This window comes from Protopterus annectens, chromosome 10.part0, assembly GCF_019279795.1.
Source record: "Protopterus annectens isolate FY-2018-M chromosome 10.part0, PAN1.0, whole genome shotgun sequence".
Lineage (NCBI taxonomy): Eukaryota > Metazoa > Chordata > Ceratodontiformes > Protopteridae > Protopterus > Protopterus annectens.
In genome coordinates, this window is record NC_056744.1 from 57,688,844 (window position 1) to 57,707,637 (window position 18,794).

The window sequence follows — 18,794 nt, forward strand, 5'->3', positions numbered from 1 at the left end:
AAAAGGGGGGGCCCTACATCATTCCTGTAACATCCCTTTTGTGTGTTTGCATGGGTTTGTGGTTAGTTTACCAGAGCTGCTCAGAGTTTGGCGTTCTTAGCTAGAGGTCTGGAGAACATCTGAACAGAAATCCAAGGCATCCACTGAAATCTTCTGAAAATAAATATAATTTAAGCTTGTATTGCATTTTGTATTTTATTGAACTCCTGCTTCATTCTTCCTGTTTTTTGCTGCTGTGACTGCTTCATTCTACACTTTTTGTATCACTCCTACTTCTGCCTTAAATAGCATAGGCTAGATTCAGACTTGCTGAGTCTAGACTGTGTGGTATCACTTGAGTACTAAACCAGCCATCTCCCATTAAGAGGGCCTCCCTGCACTTTTTGATAGAAGTGTCTAAGTCAGGACCCATCTGTGTTGGGGATTGCTAGAGTAAGGCTCTGTGTGCGGCTTTCCTGTTGTTAGATTGTGTTTTAAAATTGTTTAAATGTGATTGTATTTAAGCCTAGCATTTGCACATAGCTGCCCACCAAACAATGGGGTTTAGAGGTACCCTGTATAGACACAAATGCCTGTTTGCAACATTTTTGTATTCCTAGAGAACAGTCAGTGGAACCTTCACAGGCTTCCCTGCTGCACTGCTGGCAATTCAGCTTCTTACTGCTGCACTGCGGACAACTCAGCTGCTTACTGCTGCACTGCTGGCAACTGGGCTGCGCACTGCTGCACTGCGGGCAACTGGGCTGCGCACTGCTAGCAACTGGTCTGCGCACTGCTGCACTGCGGGCAACTGGGCTGTGCACTGCTGCACTGCGGGCAACTGGGCTGTGCACTGCGGGCAACTGGGCTGTGCACTGCTGCACTGCGGGCAACTGGGCTGTGCACTGCTGCACTGCGGGCAACTGGGCTGTGCACTGCTGCACTGCGGGCAACTGGGCTGTGCACTGCTGCACTGTGGGCAACTGGGCTGCGCACTGCTGCACTGTGGGCAACTGGGCTGCGCACTGCTGCACTGTGGGCAACTGGGCTGCGCACTGCTGCACTGTGGGCAACTGGGCTGCGCACTGCTGCACTGTGGGCAACTGGGCTGCGCACTGCTGCACTGTGGGCAACTGGGCTGCGCACTGCTGCACTGTGGGCAACTGGGCTGCACACTGAGTAGCATTGCTGCACTTTTTTAAATTCATAGGTTCATAGGTTCATGCTAGGCTCTCTGCCCTAGGGCATTTATAAGCCTAGCCAGAATGTGTTTGGCTTTCGCCACCCATTTTAAATTTATTTTGCTATGCCTTTTTTCGAGGTTAGTATACTGTGCCTCTGTCTAACAGTGACACAGAAGTGATACCCGAGGTAAACCTACGATCTCCCATTCACTCATCAAGATTCCTCTAATCCTCAATACAAGTCGTACCCTTGCTAACCCTAGAGCAAAAGCTGATATAACTTGCCCCCCCCCCCCAACAATACTTAACAGTTTAACCTGCTTCAATAGACAAGTTCCCAACATTACTCCAACCAACCTGATTGACATGGGCATCCTGAGGCAGTGCATTAAATGCCTCATGTATACTGACAACCATCTTTTCCTATGGCAAACAAATAATTTGTGAGTGATGTAGCTATACTAATGAAACTAGAATCAGTCCTCTCACGTTAACACTAAAGACATCAAACAGGTTGTCAGCACACACCTCTCTTTTCACACAAGATAGTCACAACACAAACCCGCATACACGGAGCTACTCAATAAAAGCCTACCAAAAGACCAGAGATGACCTATGCGCAAACAACTCACACATACAAGAGCACAATCAAAATCTACTACATGTAACAACACACATACCGGTGTCTCAATGAATAAGCTCCTAAGGCTGAACACCTCAACACCAAATGTTCTATAGTGAGACACAAATGGTCCCCCTCACCAGGCTGAACAAGAAGGTCCCAGTCAGCTGAGTGTCAGGTGCCAGAATCCATCATATCACGCACGCACGTACTCACATTACTCAACAATTACTGTTAGGACTCTGTCATAGTACATGTTGGAGTGAATGACTTGAGGCATACCTCCCTGGACTATATAAAGAGAGGCATGAATGAACTCTGACTGTGTCCTTAGCCCTAAGCAGCATTCTAACTTCAGCCAGGATGATGCCATAATATAAACAAAAAATGATTGACTTTAACAATTGGCTTAGTTTCTGGTGTCAGTCCAGGGGATCACATATCTGTCAGCCTGGGTGTCAGTCCAGGGGATCACATATCTGTCAGCCTGGGAAGACATGGTCAACAGACCGCACTGTTTTGCCAGAGATGGTCTTCATCTGTCTCCTCTAGGCTTTCGAATACTGGCAAAGATGCTTATCTCCTCCAAAGTGCCTTTTTTAGGCAGTACCAAAACGACAAAACTTCCATTGTAAAAAAAGATAAACTCAGGGTTATGCTGCTTAATGCTAGGAGTTAAAAGAGAAAACTGCACTTCCTGGAAGCTCTCCTCACCTTGGAAGATGCTGATGTGTGTGCAGTCTTTGAGACTTTATTCAAGGCCGCAAAGAGCACCCCACCTGTGCAAGGCTATAATGCCTTCCACACGTTCAGATCTCAAAGCAAGCATGAAAGATCCAAAGGTGGAGTTGTATCTGTCTTCATTAAATCCAAGTACACCTCGAGACTGATTAAACAGTATGACTCTCTTGAGCTGCTGCAAGTCCAAATAACTGTAGGGGAAACACCCTACCACATCATTGCTAGCTACAGGTCTCCCACCATGAACCACGAGAAGCACATCATCTACCTGGATGACTTGCTTGAATCATTCACTGTACAGCTAAACACCTTGGTCATGGGAGATTTCAGCTATCCTATCGAGTGAGTGATGTGCATGAGCACAAGCTCAATTACCCTGAGGTTCCTGGTCTTTAATACAAATGCTCTGGAACAGGTAGCCTGCACCCCCACAAGGGGCTCAAATGTTCTGAACTTGATACTCACCAATATTGGGGGGGGGTCACTGCACTAGCCCCTGCATTCTGCCATCCCTAGTAAGGTCAGACCATAAGTGTGTCTCATTCAAAGTAACAATCCAGACCTAACACCTCTGCAGGAGCAATTAAAATGAGAAACTTCTCCAAAACAAACTATAGCCTAGTAAGTGATGGTTTGAAAAGTTTGAAACCCTGTGCCAGCACAGTCAACAATAATTCCTATGCAGAGGAATAGACAAACACCCTGTATAACCGCTTAAACAACTGTATTGACTCTGCTGTACCTGACAGGACCAAAACCAAGCCCTCCTGTAAATACACGCCACCCTGGTGGACCTCTAATAGAAACAGGTTATATAACAAAAGGAATGAACTGATATCCAAGAACAAGAGAGAACTTAGCAGAAAAAGAATACCTACAACTTGAACAAGCAAATCAAGATGTCTGGTCAAGTCTTATACAGCTTGCTATGAGCCTAAATTATCTTTCCTAGATAAAGTCAATCATAAGGCATTCTTCATGACCCCCCCACCCCCCCCCAAATCTAAAAGGGAATACTCCGGTATGTACCGAACTGTTAGTGGATGGTACCCTCACACTTAGAGGAAATTGCCAACCTGTTAGATGACAGATTTGGCATAAACTTCACCCCCCCTATCCCCACCAGCCATACCCCAAAGCATATCTGTCACCTGTCCTCTCCCAGTATCTCCAGTTAGTAGGTCTTATCCATGCTCAAGTCCAAAACCATGGCCTGTGTGGGATCAGTTAACATCCCAGGCTGCTTACTTAACCTAAAACATGACCTAGTGGATTCACTTGGCACTCTCTCTAACCATATCCTGAAACGCTGTCTTTCTTCCAGCAGAGTGGAGAATAGCAACTATAATCTCTTTGCACAAAGAGGGTCCATCAACCAACCTTGGGAATTATAGACCCATAAGCCTAACCTGCCTTATCTGCAAGGCCATGGAAAGAATCATCATGGACCTTATCAGCAAGGACATAGGCAACTGTGAAACTCTCGACCCACCCCAGTTTGGTTTTAAGGGTAGATCATGCTTACTAAACATGGGGGATGACTTTGAGAATGTCACCAAAGCCCTGTACGAAGGCAAAGCAGTACATACCTCCTATCTTGACTTAGCCAAGGCTTTTGACACAATTCCCCCACTCAGGTGTCATCGAGAAACACTCCCAGCTGGGGATTAATCCATATGTCCCTAGATGGGTAGCCAGTTGGCTCACCAACAGAACCCATACTGTCAAAGTTGGGAATTCCACCTCCACCAGTAGAACAGTTACTAGTGGAGTACCACAAGGTTCTGTGCTGGGCCCTCTGCTGTTTGGAATCTATTTCTAGGAAGACCAGGCAAAAGTAGACTGACTGTGGCTTACCGAGTTCGTAGATAACTGCAAACTGGGAGCAGTTACTGAGTCCCCTAAAGATATTAGCATCTTACAGGAGGGGTTAACACAAACAAATGATTGGTGCTAAAGCCATGGTCAAAAATTAAATGTAAAAAAGTACATCATTGTCCCCTCTGGCAAAGAGGTAGCCCCTGCAAATTACAATATAGGCAGCACCCATTAAGTTCAAACCCAGTGGTGCGTGACTTGTGAAAACGAGTTGAAAGCAGTCTAAACTTCGATCACCATGTGTCCACAGTGTTAGGACACACATCATAAGTAAGGGCATCACATCCAAGACCAAGGATGTTATATCTCCTCTGTACTCAACCCTTGTCAGACCGCTAATAGAGTATAGTGCTTCCTTTTGGATGTACCTTACCAGACGCATGCAACAGCTGGGGAGACCACAGAGGTTCCTGACAAAGAGAATTTAGAGACTCCAAAACATGACCTTCATAGAAAGACTGAAAGCTCTGTTGCTGTACTGTGCATCTTATAGGCTGAGAGGTGACTTGTGACTGGCCTAGAGAGCGGTCTCTGACCCTGTCCTAATGGAAATGCTGCACATCTGCAAATCAAAAGGGACAAGAGTCACTTGGTCGAGGGATCTCAACCTAACCTGTGACTTAAACAAAACATGCTGGAGAGACAGCTACGTCTCCCAGAGACTGCTGCTACTCTGGAATAAACTCCCATGTCACATTGACCCTACTTAAGTGCAACCTGGACAACTGGATGGGAGACCATAAATTCACACTGGGGTGGTACCTGTGTCCCTCATAAATGGGGGCTGCCAGTGCTGATAGCAAATTTGCTCTGCAAACAAACCATCCAGCAATGGTCAATTAGGGAACACTGGTTTTACATAACTAGGCTTGCAAAGGCCCTAGGGTCATTAACCTAGTAACCTCCTACAAACCTATGAACCATTCGAATGTGAAAAAAGCAGTACCCCTTCCAGATGTTCCATCCCTGCAAAGAAGGTATGGGCAGTATTAAAGATGAATGGGGGAAAAATGAGTAATAACCAGAAATAACAGCAACAAAATGAGGACACCGGTCCAAGGTCCCTTGAAATACTTTTATTCAGACATAAAACCAACATATAGTTAAGCACTTTCATCAAATGGAGTTTGACTTCATCGCTGAAGTCAAACTCCATTTGATGAAACCACTTAACTATACGTTGGTTTTATAAGTATTTCAAGGAACCTTGGACTGGTGTCCTCATTTTGTTGCTGTTATTTCTGGGTACTAGTTTATGGTAAACAGCAACTTCCACATTTTTTCTTAGGAAAAATGAATAATCCTGGATGTCCCACCAGACCACATGGAATCGAGAGTTTATAGTCAAGATTTTAGTGCCAATAAACAGCAGGGACCTAAGGTTGATTTTGGACCTAAGCTAATTGAATCTGCTTGCCATGCAGATGTCACTGAGGATGGTCACAGTACAGTCCATACTGACCCTTCTGAGAAAGGATAACTAGATGTTCTTGGTGGACCTAAGACTGACTTATTATCACACCATGATAGCCAGGCAGTGCGGGAGGTTCCCATACTTCTACCTGGGAGATGGCTATTTCCAGTTCAGAGCACCGTCCATGGGTCTTACTACAGCCCCTCTGGATATTGAGGATCAAATCTTGCATCTTGTGATTGGGAGGCAAACACCTTAACCATTGTACCAATTGGTCATTCACCAAATGAGTGGCAGGTTAGTGTACACATTGGTGCAGGACTGGAAGAAATATTGTAGAATACTTAAGTCACAGAAACATTCCTACATTGAAGTTAGGCCAGGCTTAGGAGGAGGATGCCCCCTCCCTCCCATTGTAGAAGGGAGTAGTAGATCACAAAAACTGATGGACCAAAAAAGAGTCATTACAATAGACTGTTGAGGATAAGGAAGAAATTATGCATTGTTAGTATTATGCAGAAAGCCAAGAATTTCCAGGTGGAAGATATTCAGAAAGATTTAGAAAGAAGTTGGAGGAAAGAAAAAATAAATAAATGCACAAGAAGAATAGCGAGTGCAAGTTTTAAACACGAGGTGAGGAAATCTAAGATGACCTCTCTGCTTAGTTTAGTAGAAGCAGTCCAGTGTCAGTGGGAATGAAAGTCAAATCAGAAGTAGACAAAAATCAGATAGCAATTGAATGTGCAAAAAATAAAAAAAATTAAGAAGGATCAGATGAAAAGGAAAGAAATGTGGAAATGGCTTAAATATTGTTGCAAATACAGAAATCTCCTGAAACAACCTCATGTCGATCAGGGCTTGACACAGGAATGGTTAAGGAGAGGTGAGTTGAAACCAAAAAATGAAAGGTTAATAATGGCAACCCAGGGTAGTGGACTACATACATGTTGGTTTGCAAAGTCCATTGAACATGCGGGAGAAACAGACAAATGTAGGTTCTTTAAAAAAATAATTGGAAATGGTTGCACATCCTGTTGCTGAGTGTGATACACTCATGGCAGAGGGTGTTTGCATTGACAGGCACAGTACTGTGGCAAGACTTGGGTTGGGGATTGTGCAAACACTACAGTATAGAAATAGCTGGTCCCACTGGACCACAGAGGATTGAGAGTGTATTCAAGGTTTTAGTGCCAAAAAAAAGAGAACAAGGACCTAAGGTCAGTCTTGGATGTAAATGTGTTTGTCATACAGATGTCATTGCAGTTGGTCATGGTACAGTCCATACTTCTTTTCTGAGGAAGGATGACTGAATGGCTTTGTGGATCTATAAGTCACTTATCATGCCATGATAACCAGGCACAGCCCTCCAGATGTTCACCATATGCATGGCAGGGTGACAGAGCATCTCAGATGTTCTTCGTCTTCCCTTGCTGCAGTCCTGACAATTGGGTATAGTCCGCGTCCCAGTCGGCCCGAATACCAGGGTCATGGCGCAGACTGACGTCAGTACGTCAGGGTACTATAATGCGCATGACCGACGTCATTTCCTCAGTCTTTTGCCGCATGGTCCGATGCAGAAGCAATTTTGCGAGTGCAGGTTGGCGTTCTGAGATTTTCCAAAAACGGAGTTTCAGACCGAATACAGAGTTGGCTAAAGCGCCCGAACATTTTGGTTTTTCTTGCCTCAGTATTTAACCGGATGTCAGAAAAAGTGAATAACTGTATTTCTTGTGGGAAGCAGATACCGCATAGGGATTATCATACATTGTGTATACCTTGTTTAGGGCCTGAGCACGACGTTGTTGGTTGCCGCTCTTGTGCTAGATTTAACAAGCGCACTATTAAGAGGAGGCTTGATTGTGCTAGGTTAGTGTTTGGGAAGCGTTGCAATTATACTATGCCGTCGGATGCTCCGGCCTGCTTCATCTAAGAAGCGCAAGGACAAAACAGTGAAGTCTAGGGGTGAGGAACCGCAGTCCCGGACGCCGGTCCTTTAGAAGGCTCAGGGGAGCCAGAGGTTTTGCCAGGAGTCTCTATGGAGTCTCAGGCAGATACTTTACTGTTACAGGATGTGCCCTCTCAGGAGGTAGGCCAGGCTGAGGGGCTTCTCAGGTAACTGTTCTTCCCTCTCTTCCCAAGGTAGTTAGGGCCTCTCCTTCTGTTGCCAAAGCTTCTTTTAGAGGAAGGCCAAGTTCAGCTTCTGTAGGGGCTTCTCCTAGCATTTCGGGCTCTGTGCCTAAGAAACATATGCTTAAAATGGCAGAAGATTTGATTACTCTGATTAGAGGTTCTATGCCCCCACCTGATAAGAGGCCTAGGTGGAACAGGAGTTTGATAGTTTTGAACAGTGTTCACAGGCTTCAGAGTCTTCTGTGGAAGACTTGCAAGAGTTTCCTACTTATTCTGATTCTGATGTGGATGATTCCACTCCTTCAGCTTCTCCTCCTGAGGATTTTTCATTTTCAGAGACTCTTCACTCCATGAGGGAGCACTTTAAATGGGAAGGCCAAGATTACTCTGACTCCAGAAAAAGCTTAGGGAATTCTTGTTTTTGCCCCAGCATAGGCCCTTAGCTATTCCTCCTGTGTTGAATGTGGTGGAGGATGTTTTTGCAGAGGCTTCTCTGAACCCTGATTCCTTGCCTCCTGCTCCTGTTAAGCCTGATAGGTATTATAGGGTGCCCGAAGCTCATAAGTATTTGTTTAAGAGTCCCAGGGCGGACCCAGAAACTGTTTCTCAGGGGCCTAAAGGTGTTAAAGCTTCTGTGGTTAAAAATCCTGTACCCTCTGATAAAGAGGCAAGGGCTTTGGATAGGTGGGGTAAGAAAGTATACACTTCTTCCACTCTAGCCATGAGGGCGTTGAATTGTCAATTTCATATGCTGAAATATCAGAATTATCTCCTTTCACAATTGAAATCTAAGGTGGATGCTTTGGCGGAAGGTATTGAGTGTAAAGAATTGCTGGATTTGGTTCATGTGTCTGAACAAGTGGGTAAGCATTCTTTGCAGTGTGGTTTTGATGCTGTTCAGGCCTCCTCGAGGGTGGCTGCTACTAGTTCTGTTCTTCGAAGACATGCATGGTTGAAGGATCAGAATTTAGCTGAGCATGTTAAGACCAGGATTTTGGATGCTCCTTTACAGTCTGATGTGTTGTTTGGACCGCCTGTGGAAGCAGTTTTAAAGAAAATGGAGGACAAAGCTAAGTCTATGCAGACTGTTAAAGATTTTTGCAGGTGCAGCCTCCAGTTTAGTAGAAATTGGCCTGCTAAGGGGTGGACATATCCTGCTTATGGTTCCCAGTCTAGGGGTAGGTCTAGACGTGGTAGGGGCAGGGCTCAAGGTTCGTTTAGGCCTAGATCAGACAGTTCACCTGCTCAGACTTCTGGTGAGGGCAGGGGTCAGTCCTTTCGTAAGCAGAACCAATGACCTGCCTTTTCAGCTGCCAGTGGACTCTCGTCTGGCAGCTCCTTTGGGAGGAAGACTGTCTCTTTTCAAAGAAAATTGGGATTTAATCACTCAAGACAGATGGGTGCTGGATATCATTCATCACGGGTACAGATTTTATTTCCACACAATGCCCCCTTTCAAAGGCATGCCAGATGTTCCTCCTCCGCAAAGAAAAGAGGCTCACAAGCAAGTTTCTCAGTTACTCCAGATAGGGGCTATTCAGCCAGTCCCTGTGTCAGAAAGGGGCGCCAGATTTTATTCTCGCCTGTTCCTAGTACCAAAGAAGGGGAACACGTGGAGACCAATTTTGGATTTATCTATCCTCAACACTTATCTGGACATTCCCAAGTTCAAGATGTTGACGTTACAGCAACTGTTACCTCTGCTGGGCAAGGATCACTGGATGGTAACTTTGGATCTCAAGGAAGCTTACCTTCATGTGCCCATAAGGCTAAGTTGCAGAAAGTATCTGCGGTTTCGAACTGGAGATTTTCATTATCAGTTCTCTGCATTGCCCTTTGGCTTATCTACTGCGCCCAGAGTACTCACAAAGGTTCTGGCTCCAGTGATAGCTTACTTCAGGCTTCAAGGCATTCAAATTTATCCTTACTTGGACGACTGCCTGATTCTGGCTCAAGAAAGGAACACCTTCTACAGCATCTGGAATATGTCATAGCAGTGCTAAGATGCCTAGGGTATTCTGTGAACGAAATAAAGTCCAGTCTAGTACCCTCTCAAGACATGTGCTTTCTGGGTGTGAGACTGAATACAGCAGCAGATGGTCTTTTAACCCCGGACAAACAAAAGAGTCTGTCACTTTACTTCCATCAACTATCTCATCAGTCCGTGCTGACTGCAAGGACAGTCCTTCAAGCATTAGGGTTCATGGCATCTTGTATTCTGGTGCTTCCCAATGCCAAACTGCATATGAGGAAGCTGCAATGGTATCTCAAAAATGTATGGACACAGCACTGCCAAGATTTGGACACTGTCATTCAAATAATACCTTGCCTTCAAAGGAATTCTTGTGGTGGGCTCAGGAATGTCACCTAAACAAGGGACTCTCTGTGACCCGGCCAGAGGCGAGTCAGATTTTAACGACAGATGCCTCGGACACTGCTTGGGAGCTCATCTAAATGGAAAGTGGATACAAGACAAGTGGCCTGCCAGACTACAGCATCTACATATCAACATGAAGGAGATGTTAGCAGTCCAGTTTGCATTGATGGCGTTCAAGGAGTTACTTCTTCCAGGGCAGGTGTTGATTCTGACAGACAACACAACTGTCATGTGGTACATCAACAAGCAAGGGGGAACACATTCTTATCCTCTATGCAGGCAAGCAATGATTTTATGGGAGACTGCGTTAAGCCTGCAACTGACTCTACAGGCAAGGTTTCTGCCAGGAGCACAGAACTCCCTAGCAGATGTATTAAGCAGACAAATCATGGATCCCCACGAGTGGAAACTGGATCTTCATGTATTTCAGAAATTGACAGTGTCATGGGGAACTCCAGACATAGATCTGTTCGCTTCTCCACTAAACCACCAGCTGCCAAAGTATTGCACAAAGGGGTTTCATCACACAGCTTGGAAAGTGGATGCTCTGTCTTTCAGTTGGAAAAACCTTCATGTCTATGCCTTTCCACCTCTACCTCTTCTTCCAAAGGTATTACTAAAGGTCAGACAGGACAGGCCAAGGATGATTTTGATAGCTCCAGATTGGCCTCGCAACACTGGTACCCACTTCTAAGGAGTCTTGTAAAGAAGCCTCCATGGCCTTTACCTCTGATTCCTCATCTGTTATCTCAGAAGGACGGTCATCTGCTCAATGTCAAGCTTCAATCTCTTCATCTCACAGCTTGGCATATTCTGTGTTGAAGCATGGTAGGTCTCAGCTTCCTCAACAAGTTTTAAATGTGATTATGGAAGCTAGAAGGCCTAGTACTAGGAGAGTGTACGCAGAAAAATGGAAGAGATTTTTATTTTGGAGTACAGCAAAGAATTTGGAGATTTCAGAGCCTAATTTGAGTGTGGCTCTTCAATATCTTACTGAATTATTGGACAAAGGTTTGTTTTTCTCTTCCATAAAGATTCATGCTGCAGCACTTTCAGCTCACTATGATTGTGACCCACCTTTGTTTTCGCATCCTTTGTTCAAGCAGTTTCTTAGAGGGGCAAAGAATATAAGACCCCCACGTAGAGCTCCTACTCCTGCTTGGGATCTCAATTTTGTGTTGGAAAAACTTACTCTACAACCTTTTGAGCCTGCAGCTACTGCTGAATTGAAATATTTGTCATGGAAGACTGCTTTTCTGTTGGCTATTACTTCTGCAAGAAGGGTGTCTGAGTTGCAGGCCCTTATGGCAGTAGAGCCCTTTTTGATTTTCCATAAGGACAGGGTATCATTACGTACTAATCCTTCCTTTATGCCTAAGGTGGTTTCTAGTGTGGCTTTAAACCAAACTATTCATTTGCCTACGTTTTTGCAGATCCTCAAAATAAAGGGGAAAAGATTTTGCACACTTTAGATGTACACAGGCAATTGCGTTATTATTTGAGCAGGACTAAAGATTTTAGGCAGTCTCAGCAGTTACTTGTTTCTTTTGCTTTAAGTTCACAGGGCAAGCCTGTGTCAAAACAAACTATTTCTAGGTGGATTGGCTTTTGCATTGCATTTTGTTATTCCCATCATGGCAAAGAGGTTCCAGCTGGGATTAGGCCTCATTCCACTAGGGCTACTGCCACTTCAACAGCATTTCTAAGGGGTGGCAACTAAGGATATTCTGGAGGCAGCTACTTGGAGTTCAGTGCATACTTTCTCTAGGCATTATCACCTGCCTATATACTCTAAGACTAGAGCTGGTTTTGCCACAGCTGTTTTACAAGGCATGTTGTCAGCTCCTGCTACTTTATAATTTGCCAGCCTCCCTTACCTCTGCTTTGGGATTCTACCCAATTGTCAGGACTGCAGCAAGGGAAGACGAAGAACATAGTACAGTTTTGTACCTACCATAAATGTAGATGTTCGAGGATTCCCTTGCTGCAGTCCAATCTCTCCCTCCTTCCCTCTGTGTTTCAGGGTGGTTGTGTAGGTGAGTTTACATGCTTATATTTTTGTATATATTACTGTATATATTGTACATGTTTTTGGTGCAGGTTGTTTTTGGGACTTGTCTTTTGGGTCTTCTGACATCTGGGGCAAGAAAAGACTGAGGAAATGACGCCGGTCATGCGCATTAGTACCCTGACGTGCTGACGCCAGTCTAAAGCGCATGACCGACGTCAGCCTTATACTCTGGTATTCGGGCCGACTGGGACGCGGACTATACCCAATTGTCAGGACTGCAGCAAGGGAATCCTCGAACATCTACATTTATGGTAGGTACAAAACTGTACTTTTCCCTGGTGTTTCCTGTACTTAGATGACTGGCTTATCAAAGCCACCATGAGGGATTCATAGGGTTCTTGCCACAGACTCCTTAATCCCCTTGTTTTGTTTCTTAGAAATTATAGTAAATTTCAAAATGTCCAAACTGGAACTGTTCCAAACCTTGGAGTTCACAGGTAGCCACCTGAACACCACCACACAAAAGCTTCATAGATTTTACACCATCAGAACCTTCTGGCATATCTGATTCTCCTCCTTTTGGGATCCATGGCAGCTGCTATCACTCTAATCCCACATGGAAGGTTTTACATGGGTGCACCTGTAGACTGTATCCGTCCAGTGATCCATGACGTATCAACCGATACACAGTCCCATCAGGCTTACCAAGATCAGCAAACAGCATATATTATGGTGGCTGACTTCCCGTCTGACCTTCTAAGGGAAGCCCGTGTGTGTAGCCACTGCCAAGGGCCCCAGTAACTACACATACCCCTCCTGTGGGGTGAGGATTGGGGGCATTTTGTAGGGAGAATGGTCCAAAGTATCCTGGGGTTATTCTAGCTGTCATTCTCATGTTTGTGTACACACGTGCATATTTTACATATGGAATTTGTAGGAGGTATGGTATATATTCAGTGAAATAGGGCACTTGCTCCCTGTCTTTTAACATTACCTCTCATCACAGCACTTGCTGTATAAATCTACAATGCAATATATTTAATTTATTGCAGAAAGCATGTAATATTTTTAATTTATTACAGAAAAGCAGATACTTTCCTGTTTTATATATATATTTTTTCATTGCTGCTTCATTCATTTCAGTGGGATGGAGTAGTTACCTAGTAGACGCTTGTTGAATAGGGCTTTTTATATTGATTGTTTTATGAATGAGCTGTCTCTTGGATGATTTTCTGCTATAGTTTTGAGGTATTTTTTAAACTCTTCTATGCGTTGCATTTTTGTTGCATTTTAATATTGTAGTGAGGGTTACATTCGGATAGCCTTATATTTATACCTTGGTTTCGTGTTTTAGTTAGATTTAATTTAGTTTACTGTATTTATTTAGTTTTTTAGTTTTGGTTCCATTTTCCTATTAGACGATCAGGTTTTGATTTTGATTTTTATTACTAGCTTTTTGTGTTCTTTTTTTCCTGGAGTTTGTGTGCACATGTGTTGGGAGTTTTTTTTTTTTTTTTTTCTGTGTGTGAATCTGACTGAGTTAGCAGAGATTGGCATGGATAGAGTGGTGACTGATATCTCCAGGTAGAGTGGTAATGTAATTAAAAATGTACTTTGCCTCACTGGCCCACAGAACTTTTTTATTTTATCATTTTGTGAATGGTGTGTGTGTCTGTGTCTGTGTGTGTGTCTGTGTCTGTGTGTGTGTCTGTGTCTGTGTGTCTGTGTGTGTGTGTCTGTGTCTGTGTGTGTGTGTGTGTGTCTGTGTGTGTGTGTGTCTGTGTGTGTGTGTGTCTGTGTGTGTGTGTGTCTGTGTGTGTGTGTGTCTGTGTGTGTGTCTGTGTGTGTGTCTGTGTGTGTGCATCTGTGTGTGTCTGTGTGTGTGTCTGTGTGTGTGTCTGTGTGTGTCTGTGTGTGTGTCTGTGTGTGTCTGTGTGTGTCTGTGTGTGTGTGTGTGACCATCTCTGTATATACATATATGTGTATAGGTATGTACATACATTTTATATATATATATATATATATATATATATATATATATATAAAGATACAAGTTTAAAATATATAAATTGTGTGTGTGTATAGTATCAGAAAAGAGGGAAAAGGAAAGAGTGTATGTGCTGCTAACTCCCTGATTCAGAATCCAAGCTACTATTATTATTGGGGACTTTAGGAGTACAGCACTGAAAAAGCGCATCCTTCCACTAGAACATGAACCCAGAGCAAAAAGAAAATGCAGTTCTTTTCCTACCCTGAAACATTCTCCCATAACTGCCTACCAACATTGTATTGTCTAAATTGATATAAAGCTTATGAAAAGTTTTTTTTATGAAAAGTTTTTAAAATTTCACGTTGCGTATTGTTTAATTTGCAAGCCTGACTAAAATTTGAACTTCTTGCTTCATATTTTCTACCCCATGATACCACAGCTGCAAATTCTGTGAAACTATTTAGTGCTGCAGTTAAGTTGTATTTTCACATCCCTGTGTGTGTGTGTGTGTGTGTGTGTGTGTGTGCGTGCATGCGCACGCACTTGCACACATGCGCAAGTGGGGAAAGGTTGGGTGAAATTTTTCTGCATGCAGGCTGACTGCTGCTTGTAGTGGTAGAAGGTTTTCTGTCCGTAATCTAGTCAACTTGTGCAGTAAATGTGATGTGTCTGCAACATTTGATTTAATAGCTAGATGTGCTGCACTTCAGCTCTAACTTTCTTTTTTCATCAGGAGAAACTTGAACAACACTATGCACAGAACTACAAGCAGATTTCTATGTTAGAAGATGAATTGGTTCAGACACGTGCCATTAAAGATCAGCTGCATAAGTATGTGAGAGAATTGGAACAGGCAAACGATGACCTTGAACGAGCTAAAAGGTAGGCATATCAGTGTTTTCAACTCCTGAATTTGTCGCATCTCTGTACCACTGTTCATATTGTTCCACTGAGGTAAATTGTATTCTTGGACTTTATTTTTTGTTGAATTTTGTATTTTTTATATATCATTTATATCTTCATATTGATCATTTGTGCAGTACCCAAAGCTATATGGGTTATATCCCATAAAGGCTATAACCTGTATAGCATGGGCTACTGTAGCAGTGATCATTCGACAGTCTACTGTTATAGTAAGGTTACTTACACAGTTGGACTTTCTAAGGATTTCACTGATGTCCTTCAAGGATGCATCTGCAGTCCTTACAAATGGGGTTGTCCTGTCGTCAGGCAGCCCTTCGGTCGGCCGGATTCCAAAGTCTGGGTCTGGCCTCGGCTGGTGTCGCACTTCACCCGACGTCATCTCTGCTGGTCTTCGGGTATAAAGGCATCAGCCAACGCCATTTTCCTCAGTCTTTCTTGCCGTGGCGCCAAGCAGAAGCTGTTCGCAAGTGCCGGTCGGTCAGATCCAGAGATTACTACTACTGAATACTACTCAAGACTTCTAAAAGCTAAGTACCCCGTTGGGGACTCTTTCTTGCCTCAGCTGATGTCAGAAAAAGTGAATAACTGTTTAACTTGTGGGAAACAAATACCTCATAAAGATTTCCACTCTTACTGCTTACCTTGTTTAGGCCCAGACCATGACGTAGCAGCTTGTTTAGCCTGTGCTTCCTTCAACCGACGAACGCTTAGGCGTCGGTCGGAGTTTGCTGAACAGTTTTTCGGATCAGATTTTGCGTACATTATGCCGTCGGATCCTCCGACTACTCAAATTGTTAAGAAACGCAAAGAAAAGGACTGACACTCGCAGTCCGCGGTTTCGGCCAAAACCACGGTTAAGCAAACCGCGAGTGTCTCGGTTTCGGCCGAAACCGAGCAAACGGTTCAATCTTCAGCCGAATCCATGACTACCACCGAGGCCCCTTCTGCCCTTGTTGAATCAGCCTCTAAAGTTTTGCCTACTAATGTGGTTTCTCTAGAATTATCGGACACCATCCCTTTGGATGTCTCTACCCCAGCACGTGGTGCTGCTAGGCCTCCTGCAGCCATGTCTATAAAGGCCTTTGCCAGGGCTAAAGCAGCCAAAACTGCTAAGTCTGTGCCTGTTATGCCCCCCTCTCACAGGCCCAGTTCCAGTTCCCAAATGCTTACTCTGGCAGAGGATCTCATCTCTTTAATAAGGGGATCCCAATCTCACCCAGACAGGGCCTCTCAACCTCCAGAAAAGAGACCTAGAGCAGAGCCCCCTGAGCCAGTGTCCTCAGATGACTCTTCTGATGTTTCAGACAATACAGACCATCCAGAGGCTCCTCTTTCTACTTATAAAGATTCTGATGCTGAAGAATCTATTCCTTCTGCCTCTCCACCAGAGGAATTTTCCTTTGGGGAAACCTTACATGCCATGAGAGAGCAATTCCAATGGCAGGGATAAGATTTCACAGATTCAAGAAAAAGGCTTAGGACCTTTTACACTTACCCCAACATAGACCCTTAGCTATACCTCCAGTTCTTCCTGTTGTGGATGATGCATTTAATGATGTTTGCACTGCTCCTGATACTTTACCTCCAGCCCCTGCTAAGCCCGATAGGTTTTACAGGGTGCCGGACACTCATCACCACTTATACAAGGCTCCTTTTGCAGATCCTGAGACTATCTCCCAGGGGCCTAAGGCAGTAGCTTCGACCTCAGCAAAAAACCCTCTCCCTTCTGATAGGGAATCCAGGTCCTTAGAGAGATGGGGTAAAAAAGTATACACCTCTGCTACTCTCTCAGCTAGAGCTCTGAACTGTCAGTTTCATATGATCCAATACCAAGAGTTTATGCTTGATCAGTTAACTAAGAAACTGTCCTCTGATGATTCTTTAGATAAGAAATATGTTCTAGAAATGGTGAATAACATTCAGCAGGTTAGTAACCATTCTTTAAAATGTGGCTATGATGCACTGGAGGCTTCATTTAGATCAGCCATGACTGGCACAGTTATAAGAAGACATGCATGGCTGAAAGAACAGGTCTTGCCGGATCATGTTAAAGCAAAGCTATTAGATGCTCCTATGGATAAGGTCAGTCTATTTGGTTCTCCTGCCCAACAAGTAATGAAGAAAATGGAAGAGAAGGCAAAATCTGTACAAACAGTTAAAGATTTCTTACAGGTTCAGCCCCCAAGGTTCAGCAGGAATTGGCCTTCCAAAAATTGGTCCTTTCCAGACTCCTCTAAAAATCAGAGAGGCAGAAATAGACGTTCCAGAGGCAGAAATCAATCCTGAGGAGGTGCCTACAGGGGACGCCAGTGGCAAGGCAATAACCAACGAGGCACAGATACAACCACTACCACTGCAACAGGACAATCACAGTGACTTGGCTCTGACACCGCCTACCAGGGAACAAATAGCAGCACCCTTAGGTGGAAAGTTAGCCTTATTTTCAGAAAACTGGCACTATATCACAAGAGACAAGTGGATTTTGCAAACTATAGACCAAGGCTACAGGTTTCATTTCCACACCTTACCAGTAAAAAGAGGAATGCCAAACCTACCACCAAATCAAAAGAGAGAAGCTCTGAAGCAAATAGCTCAATTAACAAAGATGAGAGCTGTGGAAAGGGTACCACCTACAGAACAGGGCAAGGGATTTTACTCCAGACTCTTCCTAGTACCAAGAAAAGAGAAAAGCTGGAGACCTATTCTCGACCTGTCCGCTTTAAACACATTCATCATTGTTCCAAAATTCAAAATGCTGACCCTACAGCAACTTCTTCCCATGCTGGGAAAGGATTATTGTCTGGTAACTCTAGATCTCAAGGAGGCATACCTGCACGTCCCCATACGACCAATTTGCAGAAGATACCTCAGATTTCTTGCAGGATCAGAGCATTATCAATTCTCAGCATTGTCCTTTGGCTTATCTACTGCGCCCAGAGTGTTCACGAAATGCCTGGCATCAGTAATCGCTCATTGCAGGCTTCAGGGAATCCAAATTTATCCATACCTGGACGACTGCCTGATACAAGCGGACAACAAAAGCAAGCTGACACGACTTACAAAGAGTCATTTGCTTACTACAAGCCCTGGGATACACAGTCAATTTAAAAAAGTCAAGACTGATACCATCCCAAACAAGAACATTCTTGGGTGCAGAATTGGACACAGTAAAACAGATGGCATTCCTAACTGCAGAAAACAAGAACAACTTCCTCTTTACTTCTTGGCATTAACAAAGCAGAACAAACTAACAGCAAGGAAAGTACTGCAGGCCTTGGGCTTCATGGCATCCTGCATAATCTTGGTCCCCCATGCCAGACTGCATATGAGAAAGCTACAGTGGTACCTAAAGAATTTATGGTCTCAACACAAGCACAGCTTAGAAACTGAAATACCACAGATCCCATGCCTGAAAGAAGAGTTCCTATGGTGGGCTCAGGCATGCCAGTCAAACCCAGGTTTGTCCTTCCACAACATTCAAACAAGCCAAACCATCACAACGGACGCCTCAGACCTCGGTTGGGGGGCCCACATGCTGGACAAG

At 44.2% G+C, this 18,794-nt stretch overlaps 1 protein-coding gene across 2 annotated transcripts in view; it reads left to right on the forward strand.

The window, feature by feature from the left end:
- NDEL1 (nudE neurodevelopment protein 1 like 1) overlaps positions 1-18,794 on the forward strand; it is a 565,699-nt gene that overhangs the window by 218,850 nt on the left and 328,055 nt on the right. For both annotated transcript variants that reach the window (XM_044085020.1, XM_044085019.1), the window contains exon 4: positions 15,060-15,208. In XM_044085020.1, coding sequence (XP_043940955.1) covers positions 15,060-15,208 — 149 coding nt within the window. The remainder of the gene's footprint in view (positions 1-15,059; positions 15,209-18,794) is intronic.